General features: G+C 39.1%; 1 protein-coding gene across 4 annotated transcripts; it reads left to right on the top strand.

Moving 5' to 3' along the window:
- The first annotated feature begins 936 nt into the window (after positions 1 to 936).
- Positions 937 to 23986, top strand: RABGEF1 (RAB guanine nucleotide exchange factor 1). 4 transcript variants are annotated; one of them, XM_052803262.1, is made up of 11 exons: positions 937 to 1059; positions 11206 to 11391; positions 13806 to 13972; positions 15009 to 15128; positions 17275 to 17295; positions 18188 to 18354; positions 19958 to 20039; positions 20855 to 20987; positions 21390 to 21481; positions 21848 to 22104; positions 23140 to 23986. In XM_052803262.1, the coding sequence occupies exons 2-11, from the start codon at positions 11213 to 11215 to the stop codon at positions 23536 to 23538; spliced, it is 1617 nt and encodes a 538-aa protein (XP_052659222.1). In that variant the 5' UTR covers positions 937 to 1059; positions 11206 to 11212; the 3' UTR covers positions 23539 to 23986. The 4 variants fall into 4 exon arrangements, with proteins under 4 accessions (XP_052659222.1, XP_052659223.1, XP_052659224.1 ...); XM_052803263.1 differs by lacking the exon at positions 17275 to 17295; XM_052803264.1 differs by lacking the exons at positions 15009 to 15128; positions 17275 to 17295 and having other exon boundaries at positions 938 to 1059.
- Positions 23987 to 25166: the final 1180 nt, after the last annotated feature.

The raw sequence follows: 25166 nt of genomic DNA, 5'->3' as shown, positions 1-25166 counted from the left end.
TCACTTCCTTAACAGATGGCACTTCTGCAGTGTCTGCAGTCTCCTCGGGGAGACCAACTGGTATCGGATCATTTCAGTTCTACTTCCTTCCCTCCCTACCTACCCGTTCATGTGAAACAGCCCAGAGGAGGTCTGTAGCCATCCCTGCTTGTGCAATGCTCAAAATGAAGTTAAGTTTCTGGATTTGCTTAGCTGGCTATGTTCAGAAGTATTTCCCCCTTGTTTCTGAAGTAACTGAAAGACCCTTTTCCTTGCTGTCCATTTGTCTCGCTGAAGGGATCCCTGTTTTCACAACTGGATGTCTGTGTTGAGCTCTGGGAGGAAAAAAAAAAAAAAGACACCGAAACCACCACGTGACAGCACTGTGTAAATGAGAAGGGAAAGAGAAGTAAGTTTTAAATAGCAGTAGCTATTTCTGCTGCTGTGAGGATGAACGCACGCTCCTGAGCGCTCATGTGAGCTGCCTGATCTGGACGGTGCCTGGGTCTGAGGTAAAGAACAGAGCCACTGCTGGGATGGGTGTAGTGTGTCTGAAGGGAGAGAAAGGGTGCTGGTGTGCTGGAAGGGGCAAAAAATGAGAATCTTCACAGAAAGACACGTAGATACCGGAAAAGACTGGATCTCTTCCTAATTTCCAGCTTCCATGTACCGCAGAGAGCGTGAAACGGCCCTGACGGTGCCCTGCGCGGCCACGCCTGGGGCAGCCCCTTTGCTGCGGCCGCTGCCGGCACAGCTCCCGGCACTCGTCCCTTCCTCTGCCCGCCTTCTGTCTCGCACGGCCTGCCCGGCCTTCCGCCCTTGGGGCCAGCGTGAGCACCCCCCGCAGCACCGAGCAGCCCTCGCCCGTCCTGTCGGGCCTCCGCTTGGCAAATCGGCCCCTCGCTTCCTTCCGGGGAAGGGCCCCGCCCCCCGGAAGTGACGGCACGCCCTTCCGCCGCCGCCGAGGAGGGGAGGAAGCGCCCGGCCGCCGTGAGGGGAGCGGTGCTGAGGGAGGAGCGGAGAGCGGAGCGCGGAGCAGCGCGGAGCGGCGGCTCGTCCCCGCCGCCCGGGGATAAACCGGTGAGCCGCAGCTCTCAACCGCTTCGCTTTCTCGCTGAGGGGCCGCGGGCCTGCCGGGACCCTGTGGGCGGCTCCTCCTCTCGGGGGGCTGCCCGGTGCTTGTGCCGCTGGGCCCGGCTGCGGGAAGGGCTTCCCCCTCGCCCGGCAGCCGCGCAGTGACAGTTTGGTGGCCGTTAGCGTTCCCCCTCCCCGTCGTCTCCGCCGCCGGTCGTTGTAATTCCTTCTAAGTCTCGGTGATCGGGCGTCGGAACCCGCTGAGGGGGGGGTTCGTACGCGGCCCCGGCAGCCCCTCTCCTCACGGGTGGCGGCTGTGCCAGGGGTTCCCCGGGCTCCAGGAGGCGGACTGTAACCGGGCTTAACACACCGAGATACAGAGAAACTTAGTAAACCAGTTCTCTCCTTGCGCAATTCCTAAAACTAAGTTGTTTGTATATTTATTATTATTTTTTAATTCCGTGGGCAAGTTTCAATAGTTAATCGGGGTGAAGGTGTCACTAACTTTGCAAATCCGGCCCCTCAGCCTGTTTTCCTGCTAAGTTCCCTGTGGATCGAGGGGGTTTTGACTCTTTTCTTGTAAGTGTTACCAGTGCTTGGCTTCTTATTGTAAGACTGAGGATCAAAGTCCTTTAAAGTCAAGCCAAATGAAGTTTGGAGTATATTTAAGATGCTGAGCAGCGCATTTGGGGTGATTTTGTGGGTGTTTGTCACTGTATGAGCAGCTTATGTAGCGTTCAGGTCGTTCCCTTGAAGTAGGGAGTGGCTGTGTTTTCAGAGAGGGTGTGAGATACTGAAAGATGAATGACGCACTTGAAGTAACAAAAAGTTTCACTGAGGGGGTGGTTTGACACTATGTTAAATCCTGCTGGCCTGGGCTGCTTTGGTCTGTGGCAGGGGCACCATCGCTTGTGCTGTGGGGTGTTGGATTAACTGAGGGGGTTGTCACAGGCAAAATTCAAATTAGTTTTTTTGGGGGCTGAGTGGGGCCCTGATCTGGCCTAGTGCTGGGAATTAGTGGCAGTGCGCAGTTTTGGAAAAAGGGTGGCATTATGGAGCTTGTGATTTAAATCCATTATTGACGCCACTTGCCATACCTTGTTTGGTCTCATAGTCATGCAACTGTTTCCGAAGTGGTGCTTTGTATTGGCAGTTCCTCATGGCAGTACTCTGGGATGTGTACTGAGCAGCTCTTGGTTTTCCAGTTACCTGAGCCTCCTTTGAGACTAATGACCCATCAGCGTAGAAGGATGTAGTGTTTTCCAGGAACAGTATTTTACTTGGGAATTGGATGTGTTGACCTTCTGGACATGGTTACACAAGTGTTTTGCGGGGGGGAGGATTAGGAAGAGAATTGTAACTGAATGGAATGCTTTGCTGACAAGAAAAAAAAAAAAAACAACACACAACAGAAGGGAAGAATAGGGTATAAAGGCAATTATACCAATTCATGAGATCGCTTGACACGACGATCTATGATTATAAGCTTAAAGATAGTCCATGATTCTGGCGTTTAATTTTATTTTGCAGTCTAGTCTCAGCTCCTTCCTTCCCCTCCTAATGTTTGCTATATAATCCCCAATCATGCTTTTTTTATTTTTCCCCTGATGATGGACTGCTTGTGACCTAAAACTAGACCTAAAAATCGTGCTTCTGAAGTTATATTAAAACACTGTCAGTAACAAGTCAGGTACAAAGTGGATAAGATGTTTTAAATTTTTTTCAGAGGTCCCAGCAAACTCAGTTTTAATCTGTATCCAGGTGAGCATGGCTGACGTTGGCAAAATCACAGAGCGTGTAGAAGCCAATCACTGCTGTTTCTGAGGAGATTTTAGAAGTTTTAGCTAATCCTCTTTTTCATATTCTTACTTGAATTCCCAGTCAAACAGTACAAAGCAGTTTTTAGATGTTTCTTGTGATTTCATTTAAAAGTGCAATTATGAGTCACATGTAGATGGTGAGACATAGTCTGTTAAGTCATGAATACATGCTACTCCTAGCTGAGTGGTCATTGCTACGGGCAGTAGTTAAGAATTTGATGCAGACAAACAAAACTGTAGCTTAAGGTCTGTACTGATGTTGGAGGGGGAAAATGCATCTTCAAGTTGAAGTAAATAGTGAGCTCTGTGGGTAGAGTGTTGAAGCTTCATGGCCATTAGGTTTCAGAGATTTTAAGTAGTGGCTGCAATTTGCCCTGCCAAATTACAGTACCAAACAGTGCGGTTATTTTCAGGTGGCTAATCAGACTGTGTGTCTGTCATCACAGTTAATGACTGTTTCTTTTCTCAGGATCATTAGTTAGCAACCTGCACTGATTATACTAGGAAACAACTGCTATAGCTGCGATTTCTTAATTGCAAGAAAGATGCACATTAAAACCATGAAGACGCATATGATCTATTCTGCAAAGATAGCAACCATGTTTCTTTCCTAATTTGTGTCTAATGGCTTTCCTATTCTCTGTTCATGTGTCTCTTAGATCATATTGCCCCACCCTTTCCTTTAGAGGAAATTAACTCATGCTTAATTACCTTTCTGCTAATTACATGCCTGAATGTTTAGGGTTACACATGAATCATGACTATTTCAACACTTACGTGGCTTTCAAGAATTTTGTGGCATTTGGGTCAGTGGTTGCTCTTTGGAATACATTCATGTTATTTTAAGGACGTTTTTCCATAGGCAAAATTTGTGGTTCTTAGAGATCTTAACCCAATCCCATTCTTCCACCCCCTCAGTTTTGATGCACTTTCTAGTCTACCTTGTAAATTTATTTTCAGTAACTGAAGTTGCATGCAGTTTTGGGTGGGACTTGCTACTCTCTTGATCTGATGTGGAGTATGGTGTACCATTCAGGCACTAGTAAAATGTAAAACAGCAACTGTTACTGTAAGAATTGTGTGTTTGGAGACTTCCCCAGTTGTTCTTCTTTTCCTGCTCTAAAATTCCATACCTGGGGATGGCCATAAATGACCAGACAGTTGCAGTGAGTGATACTGTATGAGACATTGTGAACAGTCTTTGGAGCGCTTTGATATTTTTTAATGAGAAGAATTAATGCAAGTTTTTCATTAAGTGCTATGAAGACTTAAACTTGAAGAGCCAAATCACGTTCGCTTCAGTCCGGTGAAAAGACTGGCGTAGGTTGTTGCTAAGTGTTGTGCCAAGACTTCGACTTCCAGAGTTAGCATGCAGAGTTATTTAGAAACTGTTTTTCATAGCTTGTAATAATTATAAATTGACTTGCAATTACCTCTTACTAAAGGTGTCTATAGATTGATTAAATGAGACCGCTTTCCACTCAGCTTTGATAAGTAAGCTTTTTCACCCAGCTCTTCTATAAAAGGTGACCTAAACAGTCCAGGACTAATAAATATTTTATGAAAAAGTCAGTATCTTGTCATTGTGGCAGTGATGCAATCTGCATTGATAATAAAGGTGTCTGCCTACTCGGTCCCTGGGAAGTAAGGTAGGTACATGTTGGAAAGGAACAAGAAAAACAAGCTGGTGCTATCTGAACTCATGATAAATCTATACTACTTCTAAACCTTATTTCACCCACAGTGCTTTTCCTGAAGCCAAAGCTGTGTCTGCAGTCTTTGGAAACCCTAATGTGTTTTGAAAATTATCTTAGGTTTATTGCTGAAAAGAACTTGTTACGTAAGTGTAGTCTCTTTCATGTGTGTGTTAAATCAGACCGTAGTGACAGATCCTATTTTGATGAAAGGAGCACGTTTTTCATATTGCATAAAAGCTAAGAATACACTTGCTCTTTGGTGTGACTATGATACCTACTTTAATAAGTTTACTATTAATTTTTCTAGCTATTTTGTAATCTGGTCTCTGTGAAAATTAGAATATAGTCTTTTGCTGTTGTTGAGAGGTTTGAGTCCGATATGAAAGGTACAATGTCCTGAAGCAATGATTGCTGCTACTTCAGTCCCCATTACATGATACTGACAAAAATGGCCTAAGGATTTACGGACTTAAAATTGGAAGAGAGTGTGCCGTTTGGAAACTTAGAGCTAGTTTTGTGCTTTATGTAACTGGCCTGCATATCAAGATACCACGTGTGATCATCAGGTGTTGGCAAACTTTTGAGCTCTCTTCTTATCCCATAGTTTTATTTGTGAAATAGCACCGATTATGAGGGTTTTATCCTTAGTCCCATGGGAATGTAATGGAAGATCATCAGACAAAAAAAAAAGTAAAATAGTATCTGATTGCCTAATTCTGTGTCAGTGCAATCTGGTTAGTTCTGCACTGATGTTGGTGAACTTCACTGTCTTTTTATATGAGCAGTCAAGATGCCAGAGATTGGACGTCCAGCCTGATGTACTCAGGACTAGACCCATACAGAAATGTAGGCATCTAATGTGGGATGTAAACAAGTTGTTGCTGCCTGAGCTTTGGTGACTGTTGTAGGTTGTGTTCTGGTGTCTGTAGCTGTTTCCCAGTGGTGTGTAGGGAATTAAGATTATAGATTGCACTCTGCAAATGTTGTCTGAAGACAAGTGCTTTGATGGAATCTCTTCGTAGATTTAGATGTATCCTTATTGCTTCCCATGAGAAACTTGGGCTCCTGAGACCTGAAACTGAAAATCCTTGAAAACTGGAATGTAGGTTTTATTAAGCACCCACATTCAAGGAATACTGTCACGCTTCAGGTCAATGGAAAACATTTCTTAAAAAACCCTTTCCTCTTTCCTCCAGTCTCCCCCACTGCCCCCACTGACCTTAACACTTTGGTTCTTTTTCTTTGATAATACTTGTAACAAAATGCATGTTTCCTGTGTCTTAACTCTTTCTGTGTTTCCTTTAGTTAATCTTCAAAGGCAGATTGAAGTATGTGACTGGGTGAAAGTGGTGTGGCTGTCAGCCAGCAGTATTTTGCAGAAAAGTTGGGTTTTCTGGTTTTGGCTCAGATGTCTGCTTCCCTGACTGTGGTAACCGAAACCCTGTACTGTTTGCGCATACGTTTTCAGTTGCAGCTTTGACAGAGTCACAGAGGAACTGTTGGGCAGACAGCTGGTTTATTCTTCTTAAAAAAAATTATGTGAATTTCCATTTTCTGAAGTAAGAGCTATGGCTTATTGAATATTCTTCTTGGATGACAAACTTGACAGGAAAAATCTAGGGGTGAGAGGAAGGGACGAGAAACCTGTGAGTTGGTATTGCACTTTTAAAAAATTATTTGCTCTAAGTAAATGGGTGCTCAAAATACTAGTGAATAAGAAGAAAAATTTTAGATAAGTTTAGGTACAACAAGAAAAATGTGTTGATAGGAAGATGTATTGGAGAGCTTCAGAATGAATTGCACTAAAGCAAGTAAAAAGCTAATTTTGAATTAAGCCACAGAGGTTGGGGTTTTTTTCACATGCTAGGCATCATAACAGAACTAAATATTCTAAGATGCTTATGAAAAAGCTACAGAAGGAGATCTGATCTGTCATTAGAGACCTTTGAAGTGCAATCTTTCAAATATATCTAACATAATATGTATTGTATGCCTCATCTACCAACAGTACACAAGTATTCATCTGCTCTTGATGTCACTACAGTTTAGAAAAATAAAGCTTGACATCTAGAACAGCATGGAAACATGTAGCCACGGGCAGCTGATGCTGTAGCTTGGAGTTAGTATGCTGTCAGGCTGGGTGGGTACCGGCCTGGGAATGCATGTGGCAGTAAGACAAGGAGCTCTTTGGTGTCCATACAGTCTAGTCCTCTGTTAGCTGTGGTACAAATACGCTGATTGCCAGCAACAGGACAGGTTTCCATGTTGTAATTGTCCAGAATAAATCCACTTTTGCAGCCATGGTGTAACAGGACATGTTAGCAGTGATCGTCTGAGGAACCACACACACGGTGTGTTAGGTGGAGTTTAAAGATCATGATCATAGAAAGGGGTTGGGTGGTTTCCGTTTTTCCATTTCAGAGGAAAATGGGAGGGAAGAAGCTTTTACTTGTAAATGTAACAAAGGGAAAGGGATTTTATAAATTAATAACTAAGTCCAAGAGCCTGTTCTTTTTCTAAACTTTTCAAAGGGGTGCTGCTAATTAACATAGATATTAACCTTTGATGAGGTCTAGTACTGGTACAGAAATGCTTAAAAGAAGATTCTGTATCATGGTGTTTGTGAGGAAATGTGTAAGGAAGTGTCATTTCTGCTTTCCCTGACAATATTTACAGCAGAACTATTTGAAGCACTTATTGAGCAAAGCAATGTATGAATATACTTTAAATTACACGTGTTTGCTCCTGGGAGGGAGACGTGGTGCTTCTTGAAGTTGTTGAGAAGTGTTTTAATTGGGATACAGGAGATGTAAAAAGGATGTTTGGTGCAGTGCACCTCTCCAAATTGTACTAGTTAATTTTATTTATGATCTTCTGGTACTTTATTGTCCTTCTTGATTAGTTTTTTTTTTGTTGTTGTTTTTTTAATGTGAACATATGTTACCTTCCTTACTATTTTTTCCTGACTTCTCAGTGGTCAGGCAGTATGAAAGCTGTTTAGAGTTGCCTACCTCTCCAACTCCAGGAAAACAGCAAATTTGTTCTTTCTTTTGGATTATGTTACTCAGAAGTAAGCTTTGAACAGGTCATGCATTCAGGGCATGAATAAAAATAAGAGGTCTGACCATGCAAAATAAGTGGTGTGACTGTGCAAATGCACTGACTTTATCATTGAATAAAGAATGATGCACCTTTAGCTGGAGTGGGGGGGAGACAAGGGAATAGAGAAAGAAAAAAAAGCATTTTGGATACTCAAAAGTTCCAAGAAAACATTTTTAGGAATGGAAGATCATAAAATACACAGCGATTTAGTTGCTGAAAGTGGACTTGAGATGGATTTTTCATATTCAGTCTATTAAAACTTGAGTTGTTCTGTTCATTAAAATGTAAATGCAGACCTGCAGAAATTGGCTGTGAAACTTTTTTTGTAATGGCTGTATGTGTTTAAAGGGAGTAGAAAGCCTCTGCTTGAAGTGCAGCATGTGATTTCTTCATATTGATTCAAGGTGACCTCTTTTGTCCCTGGATCTGAAACTGTTGTAACTGCAATTGAAAATACTTGGAAGGGGAGAAAGCAGAACAACTTGTTTCCTAGTGGCTTGGCTTTGCAGCTGTTTACAAATCTCTCCCAAAAGAATGCAAGAAAAAAAAAAAAAAAGAATCTTCCTACAAAGAGACCTGTTTTGCTTACTCCAGGGGAAGCTGCTGGACTTTGACACTAAACAGAATTTTATTTTTAGTTCTAATGTACACAAAGAGCTAGCAGGATGCCAAAGGTAATTGTGGCGCTAGTTAAAGCTCTGTGGATACAGAAAGCTAATTTTTGTGTGTCTGTATAGAGATAGTGAAAGTGCACAACTGGCATAGAAACCGCGTATACTGTTAGCTTTCAGAAAGCAAGATGTTGATGTGGGATAGAAGCAAGGTCATGTATTTCATTCTACTCCTTTAGTTTTCAAAAAATACGAGTGTCTGAAGCATGGTGCTTTTGAATAAGAACAACAGACACCTGAATTAATGAAATTGGCCTACAGACTGCAATTGCAAAACTGTTGTAACTTATTCCATTGTAGTGGGTGATAGGATCAGGAATGATCCTTGGGTGATGGAGATCAGTGTAAAATTTCTCTGAAGTTTGTGTTATGAAAATGTTTTTATCTGTTGTGTCTTATAGCTCCCTGTGGTTTACAATAGAAAACATTTAGACTGATCAGCTTTACAATTAATGGCAATATTGAAAATTTTATGCATGGTGGTCTTTTCTAGTACAGGCACCTGCAATAGAGTCTCTAGTCAAAATGCTGCTGCAGCTTCTGTTTTTAGGAAGTGGTCTTTAAACTGGATCAGGAGCAACTGAAGAGTTTCAAGCTTTTGCTTCCCCATTCTTTTCAAAATTGGTCATAAAGGGCATGTGTGATGCTCTGAGAATGGGCTGTGTTTCCAAATACTGCCAACATGCAATTTCCGTCCCAGGCTGTGCAGTTGACAAACATTTGATGTTTAATTTTTGGTCTGCTAGATAGATTGTTAGTCAGCAGATCTGTGTAGCATTACAGTCATCACAAAGACCTTACTTTGAGGAATCAGAAAATGAGGATAGTACAGAAACCAAAAGATTTTTATGAAGGCAATGTACTTATTTTCCTCTGTTAATTTGTCCATATAGGAATGAAGCGCTCTCAAATATTTAAAATCTCATTGTTTTTTTCATTTTGCTTTGCAGAAGCGTATTAATGTCTTTTTAACTGTCAGACATTCTGTAGGAAAGAAAAGAGAGTATTCAGCTGCTGTCTATCTATATAAATGAGAAAATGTGTCTTTATAAATTATGCCATTAAGACACTGATTCCCTTAATATACAGGTCTCTACAATGAAACTATTTTTAGATTATTTTTAGGAGCTCATTACTTCTTTCAAAGATAGAAAAGAAGTTAGTGGAAGGAGCCTTAATACTTACATAGGTAAGATGGAATATTTAATTTGTTCCCCCCTCAGAGAAAATCATATGTGTTTCCTGTTACTTTACTTAAAATAACTTTAGATTAATGGGAAATGTTAAATATTATCAGTCTTTTAAAATGGCTGATCTTATGTAATTCAGCTTGGAACAAATTAGCTGTTACTTCCTATAGTAGAAAACTATTTTTGGTAATGACAGTTGTGCGTATCACATCTGGTTCGCTGGATGACCCAAAGAAGAGTTTTCTGAGACTGTTGAGGGCAAGACCTGCCAGGGGTGAGTAACATTTGCTGGGCAGAAACATGAACAACCAGAGATCCAGATTCCTCAAACACATGAACTTAGGGGTCATCATGAATCTCGGGCAAAAACAAGATTTACTCTGACAGTTACTGACATTCTTCAGTTTAAGAAAATCTCTTTTCATCTTGCTTTCCATACATTGCATCTCAATGTGTGTTCTGTTTTCCTTGTGTGATCTTAAGTAATGTGCTGGAGGGGAGGGCAGGGCAGGGTCTTCAGACTACGGGGCAGCATTGGTTTAAAAATCTTCTGGTTTTCCTGTTAGAGGAAGGAAGTCGTAGGGACACCTTTGGTTACGAATGTGAGAGCAAGAAACCGAATTGCTGAGGTGCTTGCTCAGCTTACGCGGAGCACACTCTGCTGAGGATCGCAGGAAGAAAAAGGGGCTGGATTTGGTGACCAAGACCTGCTTTCCAGTGCCTTGCTGTGGTATTCCTAGTGTCTCTGTATGTCAATATTGGAATCCAAATGTCTGTGTTTTAATATGCAGACCTTAAACTTGCTAATGCAGGGGATCCTGTGCTGCTTTTCTCCTAAAATGAATCCAGCATTTAGAATTAGAACAAAGTAGTTGAAATGCCCTTGGGAGCAAGCTGGCATGCGGGATGGTTTCTGTCAAGCAAGAAAAGGGGAGGGCTGGATCACTGGAAGGCAGGCTCTGCACAGTGGTGGTGTAGGCACGAGAATAAATCTTCTTGTTGTAGTCACTTTATATAAATTCTACAGAGCTGTGCTGCATGCAGAAGCCCAACTTAACTCTGAAGTAACCTGAGTACTGAAGGAAATGGAGATGCACCTCATCCGAGTTAATGTAACCTGCTGGGTTAGCTGTGATACTTGACTGTGCTGTGAAGACATATTCTTTGAGGCCAAAGATAACATTAGCTGAAGTCTCACCAGTGTGATTCTTTGCAGAGACAGTCTTAGCCTGAATACAAACCTATTTACATTTCGTCTCCTACTCAGTTTGCTTCCTTCGTTGGTGATTGTAACTTTCCATATTTCTTTTTTCCTCTGTTGCTTTGTGCCTCTGCAACTGTTAGAACAATGTGCTGGTGAGATCAGAGACTTGTGCCTTTTTCCACATGCGTATGTAGCTGTTTGACTGGTACTGCTGGCTTGCTTTCCAGGCCAGCTGTCTGGTACTGTTTGCAGGTCAAAGCTATGCAAACATATGCTGATGCTGCAGTTGGCTTTTGGGGCTATGGTTATATAACTGTGCCCTTCCTCCTGTGGCCTTTATTTTGTTGCTATGGAACTATTAAATAATTAAAACAGGTGACTTCTTTCTAAAAGGCAAGCCTTCAAAAGAAATTATTTCTAGCAGGCTGTTACCATATTTCTGTCTTTAACCCTTTTCTCTTTAAACAGGAAGAAAATGAACCTGAAATCCGAACGCAGAGGAATTCACGTTGATCAGTCAGAGCTACTGTGCAAGAAGGGATGTGGTTACTATGGCAATCCTGCTTGGCAGGGATTTTGCTCCAAGTGCTGGAGAGAGGAATACCATAAGGCCAGGCAGAAACAGATTCAAGAGGATTGGGAGCTGGCAGAGCGGTAAAGAGCCCTCTTTATTCCTTCCTCTTTTATAGTAGGGTGACTTCACTAAATACTATTCCTGTCTCCTATTTTCTAGTCCTATTTGTTCAGGCTCAGTTTCATCATAAGTTCTCAAATTTGACCTTTCCAGCAAGAAAGGGAAGGAAAATCTTCCTTTTGATGCAAAGATGAATATTTATGACATTCTAATTTAAGAGGTTTCAAAAGAAAGTCTGTGAAGTAATAAATGTAAACATCCCCCCAACCTCTCAACAAATACTTTGACCTAATTTGCATACTGAAATCTGTAATTCTAACTAGCAGTTGGAAGGGTGAAAGTGACAATTTTGATTAAAATACCTCTGCCTCTGGAGACCACAGTTATTGTCTTGAATATAGCCAGCACAACGGCTTTACATTTCAGCTACTGATTAAAAAATTGGGTTTAGTCTTGTCTGTGGTCATTCTTTTAAACTGCAGGGTTGAGCCCGAAAACATCAAAGCTTTAGCTTTAACAATGTAGGTAATTTTTCTAAGCACGTACTTTTCTGCAAAACAGTCTAGCTTTCCTAGTGTGATAAATGCTCGACCCTGAAAATGGGTCTTGGAGGAAATCTATGCTTGAGTGAGAAAATAAGAGCAGCTACAACTGCTTTTTGTTGGATTTGGGTAGAAAGCAAAAGCATTATCTGCTGCCTGAGAAACTGCAAAGCATCCTCTTTTGTACTACAGCTGTCCTTTGTTCACTTCCAGGTATGAGTTACATGACATCCACTCAGAATTAACTGTTTCAGGGTTATGTGAATTCTTAAGATGGAGGAGTATCTAGCTGAGTATTAAGAGTTGATTGGCAGTTGCCTTGAGCTGGCCAAGATGTTTGTTCATGTTGACACTGATTCTCTACATATGCGTACCTTAATGTATTAGTGGAATATGCCCGAACTCTAGGAAAAAGTACAAATGCCTGAGAGACATGTCTGCACTCAAGTTTGGAACCCTTCAGTGAACTTGAGTTACCTAGTGATACGTTAACCAAGGTCACCACGGGCGGGGGGGGGTGGGGGGGTGGAATGGGGAAGTAAAGTCATTAAGTGCACTGTTTACATCAGCCTGCCTGAAGAAGGTGACATCTGTGGAAGCTCTCTGAACTTGAGTTGGGTCCAAATTGATGGTTATAGTTTGGAAGCCCTAAGTTTTCTGGTATCTAACTACCCTAGACACTCTTTATCTTAGACCTTGAAGTTGTTTGTTTGTTTATAATGTTCTCTTTACTGTCTGGCACTGGAGCAGATTAACTGCAAGTCAAGAAGTGCTTGAAACTTTTTCTAGCCTAATCAGAAGGTGCCAGGTAAGCTGTTGGGTACAGTACAGAGGACATGTCATTTTTAAACTCTGCCATAAATTTGGCTTAAACAGTTAATAAAAACTTAAGTGTTATTAGAGCAGATAGTTATGCTGTCAGTCTTATAACATCTATGTACAATAAAGTGGGGCATTTAAGGAATTCTTTAATAAGTAGCTGTTCAGTAGGGAGATGCTAAAGGAACAGATAAGCTGTGATTGTTTGCTGTAGTGAACAGACAGGCTTGTCAGCACAGATAAAACACAATTCTTACCTCAAGAGATTACAAATGCAAGACTATTTATGGTCCATCCTGAGCTGGATGGATGTTTAAAGAAAATTGCTCAACCTTTTAGCATCTTGAAGGGCAATATAATTTAACCTATTTTAATCTTCCTGCATAGGAAGAAAAGTAGCCGTTGAAGGATTAGCATGTTTGCCCTCCCCTACTTTGTACATGTAGATTGAAAGATGGGCTTGGTCTTTGCAAAGCACCCATCAGTGTTTGCAGTGAAGTGGTTTGCCTCATTCCTTCAAGTAAGCATAAGTGTTACCAAGACATAGAAAACAAATTACGACAATAATGATCTATTTCCCAGAATATTTTTGAGATTGTGACAGGGTATTTCACTTGCTCAGCTGTGAGCCATAGTTTTTATCTTTAGTAACATGGTAAAGGATTGCCTGTGGTAATAGGTTGTGAAATTCGGAACACGATGCAGGGAGGAAGGCAACTGAATCGATTATTGGAAGTCCTCCTACAGTCTTTTCCCTCACCTCTACCTTTGTAGAATTCAGGGCTGTGACATGAGGGGAAAGTGACTGTGATTATATTTCAGTCTCCTCTCTTTTGACCTTACTATTTAATCCTCCCTTGCCATCTTCAGCTTTCCTTCACTTTCATTCACCATTGCAGCATGGAAAGAGTGGATATAATGGAATGAAGGGAGATGTGGTAGGAAGTAAGAAAGGAAGATGAGCATAGAGGAGAATTAGCATCATGTCAAATGAGTAATTTATTGCACAGGAAATTAGCTTATTTGTGCTGGTTTTAAGCACTTAAATTAGACATACATTTTTCTAATTCCAGGCTTCAGCGTGAGGAGGAAGAAGCATATGCCAGTAGTCAGAGTACCCAAGGGGCACAGTCACTCACCTTTTCAAAATTTGAAGAAAAGAAAACCAATGAGAAAACGCGAAAGGTCACTACTGTGAAGAAGTTCTTCACTGCTTCTTCCAGAACAGGAGCTAAGAAGGGTAACTTTCTCCTTTGCTTTTAATGGTTCTATACAACATGTTAAGTTAAAAAGTATTTTTGATAATTGTATTGTACTAAAAGGCAGAGTAGTGCTCTGTGCCTTGACCTTAAAAAGTTGGAATAATGATGCTTCTGGAGAGCGATTGCTATATGTGAAGTCTTACTGAAAACACAGAAAAACGTGAGCTTTTGGGTGACGCCGAACAATCTTTTAAATAGAACAGTGCTGTGTTTGTGTTAGCTATACAGGAATTCTTCCACTAAAGTGTAGTATAAATGTATTCCTGGTGGTGGTCTACCACTGCACTGCTGAGTGGAAGTATCTTGTTCATATGATGCACATTCTTGCTAGATTCATGAGTCAACCATAGTATGATTCTGTAGTTTAGGACTTGAAAGGGAACTCTTCCTGAAGAAAGCAGGAGAAAAGGTACTGGCTGTCAGTCACCTCAAACAAACTGATATGTCTAAGTGTGATAGAAATGCTGATATAAAATATCAGATGATGCTGTCATAATGGATCACTTCAGCAGCTTTAACAGAAAAAATGGAATGTGTAAGCAGGGTGCCTTTAAATGAAAATAAATGTGAAAGGAAACTTGTAGTGTTTATGTGTGTGTGGGTTGTGAATATCAAGTTTGTGGTTGGCTGAATGTTTATTCTACAGCATGTGTTACAAGTAAGAATGATTAATGGCACTGATGTCTTTGCATAGCAATAGCTTACATGGGCAAAACCTGGAAAATGCTAGACTGTGGAGGAGGCATTCCAGAAGAAAAAGCAACGTTAATATATCTTAGCCTTATTGACAATGCATTTCCTTAATAAGAAGTTCTAAATATGTCTGGATTTCGCCTTAGAATTTGTTTTGGTCTATGGGCAGTAGCTGGCTAAATGAGGCATTCAGCTATGTATTAAGAACTTTTTTTACTTTCATTCTTCTCACTTTCCATATCTTCTTTTTTTATCCCATTCACCGTCTCTCCTGACATGCTCCCATTCTTGGTGTCTTGCTTGCTTTTGCATTTATTTCAGTGGCTCAAGAGAAAATCGTTAAGCCAGGACAGCTTGGGAGGGAGCGAAATGCTGATAACATTCTCAGGGATTTGAAGGAGATTTTTACTCCCTCCTGGGAACTGGCTTCCCCTACTGAAGGTAATGCAGTACAGCTTGAGCAAGCTGTCTGCTTGATTTTTAGTAAGCTTATTTCTTAGCTGGGCTTGGCAAAATACAAACTAGGGTTGTGCCAGTTATAACTTGTGCTGTTGAATACGAAGATGACAAAAAAAGCAAGTCTAGCATCTTGACGTGAACTTGAATCTTTAAATCAATTCTTTGCTTTTTGGTAAGGAGAGTATAGGAATAAGAGCTCAATGAAGCTTCAGCTTACCTTAGTGTGACATCTGAAGGATTACACAGTTTCAAAAAAATAAGAATTTTGTAAGAAGTAGCTAGATCTTGTGCTGCTTCATATTTTTATCAAAAAATAATTCCGGGTTGCCATTATAAATCTGATTGTAAGTTGAAACTATTTCAGTTTAATAGTTTGCACTCCAAGAACTTTTGCATTCTCAAAACATCTCCAGATGTTTGTTACATTAATCAAGAAGACAATTTCATATCAAGAGAAGACGTACTGGTTTCATTTAAACCAAAAGGACGCCAGAACCCTTGAAGCAAACACCTTTAGGATCTTGTCCTATGCTATTTGTTTGCAATTCTGACGTGTTCTGCTGACTAAAGAAATTTGAAGATGTACCAGTCTTTATTTTGCAAATTATATGAAGATGATGAATGGGTGTGTGTAGTAGAGCTAATGACAACACTATTTTTATATTCTTGGACTCAGATCCATGACCATGGCACAACCATAGTGAATCACTGGAGTGCTAATGTTCTGCTGTAACAACTAGCATTTTTGTAGAATGCCTTGAGAAAGATTTTAATATTAATAGTGTTTGTTCTTTGTAAAGGTGATCCTTTCTTAACTCTTCCCATACTCTTTCTTTTCATTTTGGTGTATCTCCTCTACTAGGTTCTCTTTAACTTGTTCAAATGGAATTTCTTTTCAGCAATCAGCTTCTTTTTAGTTAGACTTAAATCTTTTAAAGTACATGACAAAGCTGAAAATACTTTATTGCTGAAAGTATGTTTGTTCCTGCAGTCCTAAGTAATCAGTGTATGTTGTACAGGTTCATTTTCCTGAAATCAGGATTTCAACACAGAGATTAATGAAGCTGCAACATTTCTGAGTGACTACATGTAGTTCTTGGTGTGACTCATTAAAAAGACAGTTCATTCTAACATTCAATTTTTTTTAATGCCTACATTAACAGTAATGTGCCTCAATTGTCTACATCTCTCTAGTAAATAATAATAATAAAAAAATCTATTCTAGATCCGTGACTAAAAAAATCATATTCATATTCCTTAAGGTCAAATGGTGGAATAAAGTTCATGATTTTTCTGATACAGTGAACTCGGTGTTGAAATAAGTAAATAAATCTTTGGCTGTTCTTTGAAATGAAGTCAGTAATTAATTGTGGAAAAAATACCCTATAATTCTATCCTTTCAAAAGTGGACCTGCTTGCTTTGTTTATTATTGCAAAGCTATGCTCTGTTCTTACTGGTTATGTAATATTAAATGTGACAAATTTGGATCAACATATAGTAATGATTGCTGTTCAGCTTGAGTACTGTACAGGCATTCTACTTTGAATCTTAGGTATAAAGAAGATTGGAGGAAATGCCCTCTGGAAAAAAGTGTTCTTGTGTAACTAGAAAGGAGATTGATTTGCACTCCGTATCTTGATTGCTGCAGCTGCAATTTAAATATTTGCAAAGCCTTTTCCATTCTTATCACTTAAATACAATAGATGTTCTAATGGTATCTGGCCAAATTATTATCCAGAGAAGGTTATGCTGAAGTGTAGAGTCTTGTGCTTTGGTCAAATGATCACTGTTGTTAGTCACTGGATCATACCGCTTTGAATTTACTATAGTGCTGTATCTCTTTAAAAGCAAGTAACGACAAACAAAAAACCCCCAACAATAAGCTATTCCAGTATAAAACATACCAATTTAAATATACTAATCCCATTTATTTCCTTATATTTTGGAGTTCTGCATGTATGCTTATTGAAACAAGGATTTTTTTGTTGTGCGTGTTAGTATTTTCAGGTTGAAAGATGTGTTTGTATCATGTTGACCATGAATATTTTCATGTTTTCTGTCTCTTTGCTGCTTGCTTTTCATCATGTTCATTTACATCATCTCTATTCAATCCTTCATTTTGAACAGTGTTGGCTGGCAAGTTGAAAGGTGGGTGAACTAAACTTGGGTAGTGAAGGTATTGGATCAGTACAATTAACTTGCAACGTATACCCCGGAAAATCAGATGTGTTTGTGTGGAAAAATCCTGTGGTTGCAGCTACATAAACTTGCATCCAGTGCTGTGTGCAGTCTGTGTTCCTACCTCCTTCTTGAGTGCCAAGCAAATTCTTTCTTGAACAGGCGAGGTGCTCCTGCTGTTGCTGAAACACAAATGGCCAAGTTCTCATTTACACTGCAGGTGTGATTCTGTGGCATCTGCTGCCTAGCCAAAGAAGGGCTGCTGCATTTTCACCAACCTCATGCTCCCATTCCTTGTCTTGTGCTGCTGCTGCTGCTCCTATGACCTGGCAGGAAGCCAGCTTGGGGAGCTGGTCAAGCTGAAAAATAACCCCAAAGAAACACTGATTTCTGACTAGGGCTGCCCCGAACTACTACTCCCTGAGCTAGTTCATGAGCCAGTTGAAAGCAAAGGAGCAGGAATGTAAAGGTGAGGGAGAACGGAAAAGGGAGCACTCCATTATCTTAAAGTGCTGCAGAATCCCATCTGGAAGCCTTGATCTAATATGGAGATATCTTACCTGGGAATGAAAATGTAAGAAATCCGAAAGCAAACCCGTGTTATAGTAATTTGCTAATATAAAAAGGCCATTAGTGTAAATCGGTATGTGGCTATAAATGTTTCACTTCAGTGGAATACTCAGTTTCTTAGAGTTCTGTTTAGTAATATCCAGCATTTCACTGGTAAAGCTTGAGAAAGAAATGCTCATTCATCTGCACAGTTGAAAAAACCAACCTGAAATTTTAAGACACATTAAACGCTTCCTGAAGTCATCCATCAGTGTAAAAAAGCTAATCTGATGTGCCTAAATTTTCCCGGCAGAGATCCAAGAAGCCAAGGCTCCCAGCCCTTCTATAAACAGGCAGGCTAGCATCGAGACAGATCGAGTATCCAAGGAATTCATAGAATTTCTCAAGACGTATCACAAGCCTGGACAAGATATCTATAAGCAATGTAAACTATTTTTGGACACAATGAATCATAAAAGGGTAAGTTTTGCATGCCTTTTACGTAAATAAAATGGGGAAATTGGGGAGAGATGGAGAAAATGCTGCACTTTCAGCAGTTTGGTTTTTGTATATTGTATACAGGAGTCTTTAGCTGATATGCTTAGTTAAATGAAGATCTAGTGGCAGTCTTAAATTCTCAATGCCTTGCTTTTTGATATGATATGTGACCAAAGAAACCCTCCTGGTATCTTGGGTATCTTGAGAGAACTTTCCTTTGCAACCCAAATAAATGAGTTCTGAATAAATGCCACATAAGTTAGTCTGTTGAACAATTTTCTAGACAAATATGACTTGTGGAAATTAAAATATATTACATAATGAGTTTTTAGATCTCTTAAGTCTAAAAAGTTATAAAGATAATACAGTATCAACCGACATGTCTCCTTTTCTTTGGGGAAGGGAAACTTGACTATGCTTTTTTTTTTTTTTTTTTAATGTGGAATAAGGGTTACATCTTCATTCTCCATAAAAAAAAAAAGAATGTTCTTGAAATATTAATGTATCTCTAGTGCCACCTATGGTTGAAATGAGTCAGTATTTAGCACAATTTTTTTTTTTTTCCTTCCCCTAACTTTCCTATTTAGTATGTAGTTACTCAAATTATATTTTCACATTGGACTGGAAGTTAAAGGGAGTTCTGATGGAATCTTACATGCCCTCCACTTTGAAAACACCTTGAAGTTTGGTTTGGTTTTTTTTTTTCTCTTTTAGAACTGATTCATTCTGAGCCTAGAGTTCATGAAAATAGTGTGTTGTTATTACTGGTTATAAACACTGAAGGTACTCTCATTTCCTAGTTCCTTGATAGTTTGTGCTAGTCAAAAAGAAGTCTTTCTCAAAACATACAATTTGCTGCTATGTGTAAACCAGGCCTACAATGCAGCACTGCCATTAGAGCTGAGACTTCGTGTTCAAGGTAACTGTCTAGTTTTTGGCCTTAGAGAATTCAGAAACTAAGTTCTCTCTCCATTTTTTTTTTCTTAACGTATGGTTTTATGCTGCCATTTAATGGTGAAAAGTGGCTTGATAGGTAAAGTTAATTTTAACTCTGCAAACCTCTGTTACATTCTTCAGTAGCTCAGTTAGTTAATGCCCAAAAGACAATGTTGTTTCACAAATAACATTGTGAATATATTTCATAGTAACTTTATCATTAGAAGTGTTTACTGTATATTCTTTCAAATTATGATTTATGTTCTTGGTTTTTTGATATACTGTATATCCTTTCTTAAAAAGTTAAGAGACAAAATTGGGAACAAGCATTCTGCTTAATAGTCTACGTTATTTTGTCAACCGTTACTCAGGGATGTGTCTAGGGAAAACGGCATTGCACCTGTCCAATTCCATTGCTAATATACATCTGTTCAGCAAATAAACGTAAGTCTTTCACATGTTAAAGAGCCAGTATGTCTCGGTTTCTCATATTTTAAAATATAATTTAGCCAACATAAACACCTCTGATATATTTGCATTCTCAGACTGTTACTGCATCTGGACACTTTCCTTAAAAAAAAACAAAACATGAGAGGCGTTGCTGCCATTTCTTCCACACATGCACACTTAGAACAGTTTTCTGTTATAGGACTTAAGCATTGAGGAGCAATCTGAATGTGCCCAGGACTTCTATCAAAATGTAGCAGAGAAATTACAGACACGTTGGAAAGGTATCATGTTCCTCTTCCTCGTATCTTACTGCTGAAAAAGTAATGATTTTGAGGATAAAGCCTCTTGCATTTTCAAGTAAAAACGAAACATTCCTAACCAGCTTTCAGAAATGCTGTTAACAAATTCCAGTACCTTAGTTAGAACTATTCCCAGCAGCACCAGTTCTATAAAGCTTTGCTGTGTAAATTATTTGTTTTTACAGGTTTTTCTTAAACTCTCAATTAAATGTGGTTCAGTTGGTTTCATTTCTTGTTTTAAATTCAATACTATTTGTTTAAAACTGAAGTTGAATGCGTAGTCTCTACCCAATTAACCAGCTGCGAGCCTTACATTACACTGTAATGCACAAGCAGCCAGTGAGAGGGGAGTATTTCTGTTGTGGACTGCTTTTATGTGCCTGGTATGTAAGTGGCACAGTTTAAACGTACCCAGGGATTTTTTTAGACATAAACAGAAACAGACGACTTGGAAGACCTCACTGGATTTATTCTCAAAGACTGTATTTTCGAGAAATATTCTTGTAAGCTACAAGCAGCTGAACCTAATTTGGGTGTTGAATGTGCTAAATGAACATGCTTCATTGTGAGCCTATGCATACTTACTTTGGCATGTCACTATGGTGTTGTCACCATTATATTTTTAATTCTGCTGTAGAGAGTGAAAGTACTCCAAATATACCCATTGTTTATTAACTCAGGTTGGATCAAGTCAGTAGTACTGATTTGGCGATATTAGGACCAAACTATATTAAATCTTCAAAGGAGCCACAGAATACTTTATTCACTGTATTGGGCGTGGGATTTGTACCTTTCAGTGCCCCCTGAAAAAGTTGAGAAAGCAATGGATCAGATTGAAAAATATATTATGACTCGACAGTATAAATATGTCTTTTGCCCTGAAACAACTGATGATGAGAAGAAAGATCTTGCTGTCCAAAAGAGAATCAGGTAAGTCTTTAAAAGAAAAATGGCTGAGTAATCCACAGTCCTGTAAATGAGCTCTTAATCAAGCATGTTAAAAATCTTCTGCTATGCACACAAAAATGGCAAGCTTTTTAACCAGAAAGGGTTAAAAGCACTTTATTTAAGAAACAGAAGGAATGAATAGAATGACTAATGAAAGCTACTACACTAGGAGGACTAATTGGTTTGGTTTTGTTAAATTATAGCAAAAAAAGAAAGTATTTTTATGGAAATAAATTACTTCAGTGGAATAAACTAGCTTATGACTGGACTAGTGTCTCATTTACACAAAGCACTCCTTGTGTCTTGAATTCAAGAAGCAGCTGGTTTCAAACACCTGAATGTTACAGGCACAGAACAGTTTAACATTTTTTTTTCTTGTCATAGGGCTTTGCACTGGGTAACTCCACAAATGCTGTGTGTTCCCGTCAATGAAGAAATTCCAGAAGTCTCCGATATGGTTGTAAAAGCAATTACAGGTTTGTGAATTATGAAGTTTATACTTACAGCTTTAAATTTCCTATCTCTTGCTCATAGAGATTATTTTCTGCTATCATCAGAAGGGGGTCCAGGCTTTTAGATTTGCAGTAGTCTTTGTGGTATTGGACTAGGATATCATCTGGGAAGCGGGAACAATTTTTCTATCACAGAAGTGTTTAGGCTTACCTGATCTATTTGAAATACTTGGGCTGAACCAAGAGAAGGTTGAATAAACAGATAGTTTTATGGAATAGCAAGCACCACAGAAAAATGATGCAGTATTAGTATTGTCCAATAAGTGTCCTACTCATTGAGGTGTCTGGTTAATATGGTTTTAATGATCTGAGAACTTTTTTATCTTACAGATATTATTGAAATGGATTCAAAGCGTGTCCCTCGTGATAAATTAGCATGCATCACCAAGTGCAGCAAGCATATATTTAATGCTATTAAAATCACAAAAAACGAACCAGCTTCTGCTGATGACTTTCTTCCAACACTTATATACATTGTTTTGAAGGGAAACCCACCCCGTCTGCAGTCTAACATCCAGTATATAACACGCTTCTGTAATCCAAGCAGGTTAATGACAGGAGAAGACGGCTACTATTTTACCAATCTGGTAAGTGCAGGAATAGCGTTGACATTTTATACAACAAGATTGTCTTTTATTTGGATGTAGGAATTTCCAGTAAAGGCAAACACAGCATAACACAGAAGGAAAATTAAAACTGATCTTCAGAGAGTGGTTGAGGTTACTTAGAGTACAGCCTGCTCTCTTGCTTTATATCTCCTCTCTCTTCCTTTGCTTTCCAAAGCAGACAGTGCTTTGCTTTCTTTATAATATTAAACCCTTTATTTGAACGGTCTGATGCTAAGACTTGGGTATATTTTTATTTTGTAAGGAGTTAATTACTTTCTATTCCTAAAAGCCTGAGTTTGGACTGTGCAGATGTTATGGATGCAAAGTTCCCTATTTAAGCCCATGAGAGTTTATCTCTTCTTGAACGGCCTGCAGAACTAGGCCATTAATGTGTGGAGGTAAACAGGCTTTTTAAAGCTTCTGCAGGAGGTATTTATTGGTGTGCTTGTTCATGTTAGAAGGAATTACGATTATGAACTTGGCTTCTCTGCATTTCATCGTAAAGCAATTCTCAAGGGAAAATATGTAGTTGAATTAGCTACTTGGAATGTTAAAAATTCCTTTCAGTAGGAGGAGAGCATCCACAAGGTAAGATGGGCATTTGACATTCCTTCCTTCAGAAAATGAATAGACAGCATAGCAGATCTCTGCTGATCAGATTATTAAATATCAATATAGTGCTCTTGTCTAGTTGTCATGTTCTTTCTGTTCCTCACCTCCAAAATGCAGTGACCCTGAGGTTTGCAACGGACGTTATCCAGTGAGTCGGTACTGTTCTGCTGAAGTGGTGTCTTCCTGTATTGTTCTCAGAGTTTCTGACTTCCTCAAACTTTGGGGAGAGGAAAGAGGCATATGAACTGTCTGATGTAGTTAGCTTCTGGAAAAGATCTTTAGGAGCAATCTGAGGCATTAAATAAAATAATCAGTTACTGGTCTAACGGCAGGATAAAAAATAGAATGCATACATTCCAATCTGTAGCTTGCAGTGATACTCACTCTCTGTTTTCTTTGTAGTGCTGTGCTGTGGCCTTCATTGAAAAATTGGATGCTCAGTCTTTAAATCTAAGCCAAGAAGATTTTGATCGTTTTATGACTGGTCAGACGTCCCCGAAGAAGCAAGAATCTGACAGTTTTTCACCTGATGTGTGCCTGGGTGTTAAGCAAATGTATAAAAACTTAGACCTCCTGTCTCAGTTGAATGAGAAACAGGAAAGAATTGTCAATGAAGCCAAGAAGCTTGAGAAAGACCTGATAGACTGGACTGATGGAATAACAAAGGAAGTCCAAGATATTGTTGAGAAATATCCATTAGAAATAAAACCAAAAAGTCAAGCCTTAGCAGCTATTGACTCTGAAAATGTGGAGAATGACAAGCTGCCCCCACCACTGCAGCCTCAGGTTTATGCAGGATAATTATCAGTGTTAACTCTGAAAAGCAGCGTTATTCTCACCTAGTACTATCAGCTACTTGGGAAGGGAAGTACATTTAAGGCTAAAAATCAGATGAGCTTAAATCAGTACATTTTTAAAGGTACATTTTTTTTGTTAAGTGTAATGAATTGTATTTATTTTAGTCAAGTAGATTTCTATTAGGCTTTTATGGGTTTTTGAACTGAATTTAAATTTTCTACACAAACCGGTGTAATTTTTAAGCAACACTAGTCCATTGACATTTTTCCTGAAAGCTTCCTTATAGGCATGCACTTACTTGTTTTTAATAATTAGTTTAACTTGAATTCGAGTCCCAGCAGAAACTCAAAAGGTACCAATGTTAGTCTGAATTTATTCTGTAGCTGTAAAGATGAAATATATATTGTAAAATATGTAAAATTGTAAATAGATTTAAAATCTAATGTCTCAACTGTGCATGACATCTTGCGTATGAGTGAAAATGATGTAGAAGTGTTCATTTTAGCACCTTTCAGTTAAATCACATTGCAGTATAAAGGCAAGTACACTGTTAATGTTTCAATAAGCTAGATGGTATAACTGATGAATTACAGTCAGAGAGGATATTGTTGTAATGATTTGAAAACTTGACACTCAATCTGCTCTGTAAAAAAAAAAAAGTGCTATTTAAAATATGACATTTCTTCATGTAAATGTTCTCTCTGCTTTGTCAGTACACCTGATAGCCTTCAGTGGTGCACGTAAGTGCTGATATTACTACTTTTGAAGAGAATGTTGAGCCAGGCTTCAGAAATAGGAAGCAATATTTGTATTAAAAATTGCATAATGTGGAACAAAAAGGGGGAGGGGAAGAGATAGTGCAAGAGTTGCACCAAAAGTGGCTTTCTTTTCTGGCATTGCCTAGTAATTTCCATCAGTGGGCTAGGTCTTGATTGCTTTTTTGACAATCCTGGTAGATAAATAAGTTCATATAATTAGAGGCTGCTTTTTAGAAGAAGCATGAGCCATTGCTCCAAGCAGAAAAGTGCGCTTTATTTTCACAAAACATCAGTCTTCTGATCTTTAGTGACCCTCTTTAGCAAAGGGACTTACCTTGCTAAAGCACTGAACATCAAGGTAAATACGGCTTGATGTCACTAAAAGTTTAGATCGGTGTATTTCGAGTTAAGAATAATAGCACACTCCACAAAAAGTAACCTCTTGAAATATAACTTTTTTATGCCAGTGAAACATTTTCTATATAATTTTAAATATCTTCCAGTAAATCCAGTCTGCCATGACTTGTTTGTGTACCTGAGATATCTAACATAAAGCTAGGTAGCTTGAACTACTTTTAAGCAATGTTAAATTCTTACCATCAAGGAGGAAAGTACCTACCTCTTTATTATGTTCCACTGCTTTAAAAACACTGCTATTTTAAATTTGCTCTGCAATAATTTCAGACCACAACTGTGATTTGTCCCTTTTTGTCAAATGCATTTAGCCTTATGAACTATGCATTCCTAGTGTTTCAGAGATAACCAGTTACCCAAAACTCTACTGCAGAGGTGAAGCAATGAGCTAATTGGATGATCACGAGAAATTAGATTATTTAATGTAACCATGTGTCTCTGAGCCCAAATTGCTTAGGA

The sequence above is a fragment of the Harpia harpyja genome, chromosome 12, assembly GCF_026419915.1.
Source record: "Harpia harpyja isolate bHarHar1 chromosome 12, bHarHar1 primary haplotype, whole genome shotgun sequence".
Classification (NCBI taxonomy): Eukaryota; Metazoa; Chordata; class Aves; order Accipitriformes; family Accipitridae; genus Harpia; species Harpia harpyja.
The sequence above is the reverse complement of the archived record's forward strand: the minus strand, read 5'-3'. Positions and strand labels throughout refer to the sequence as shown.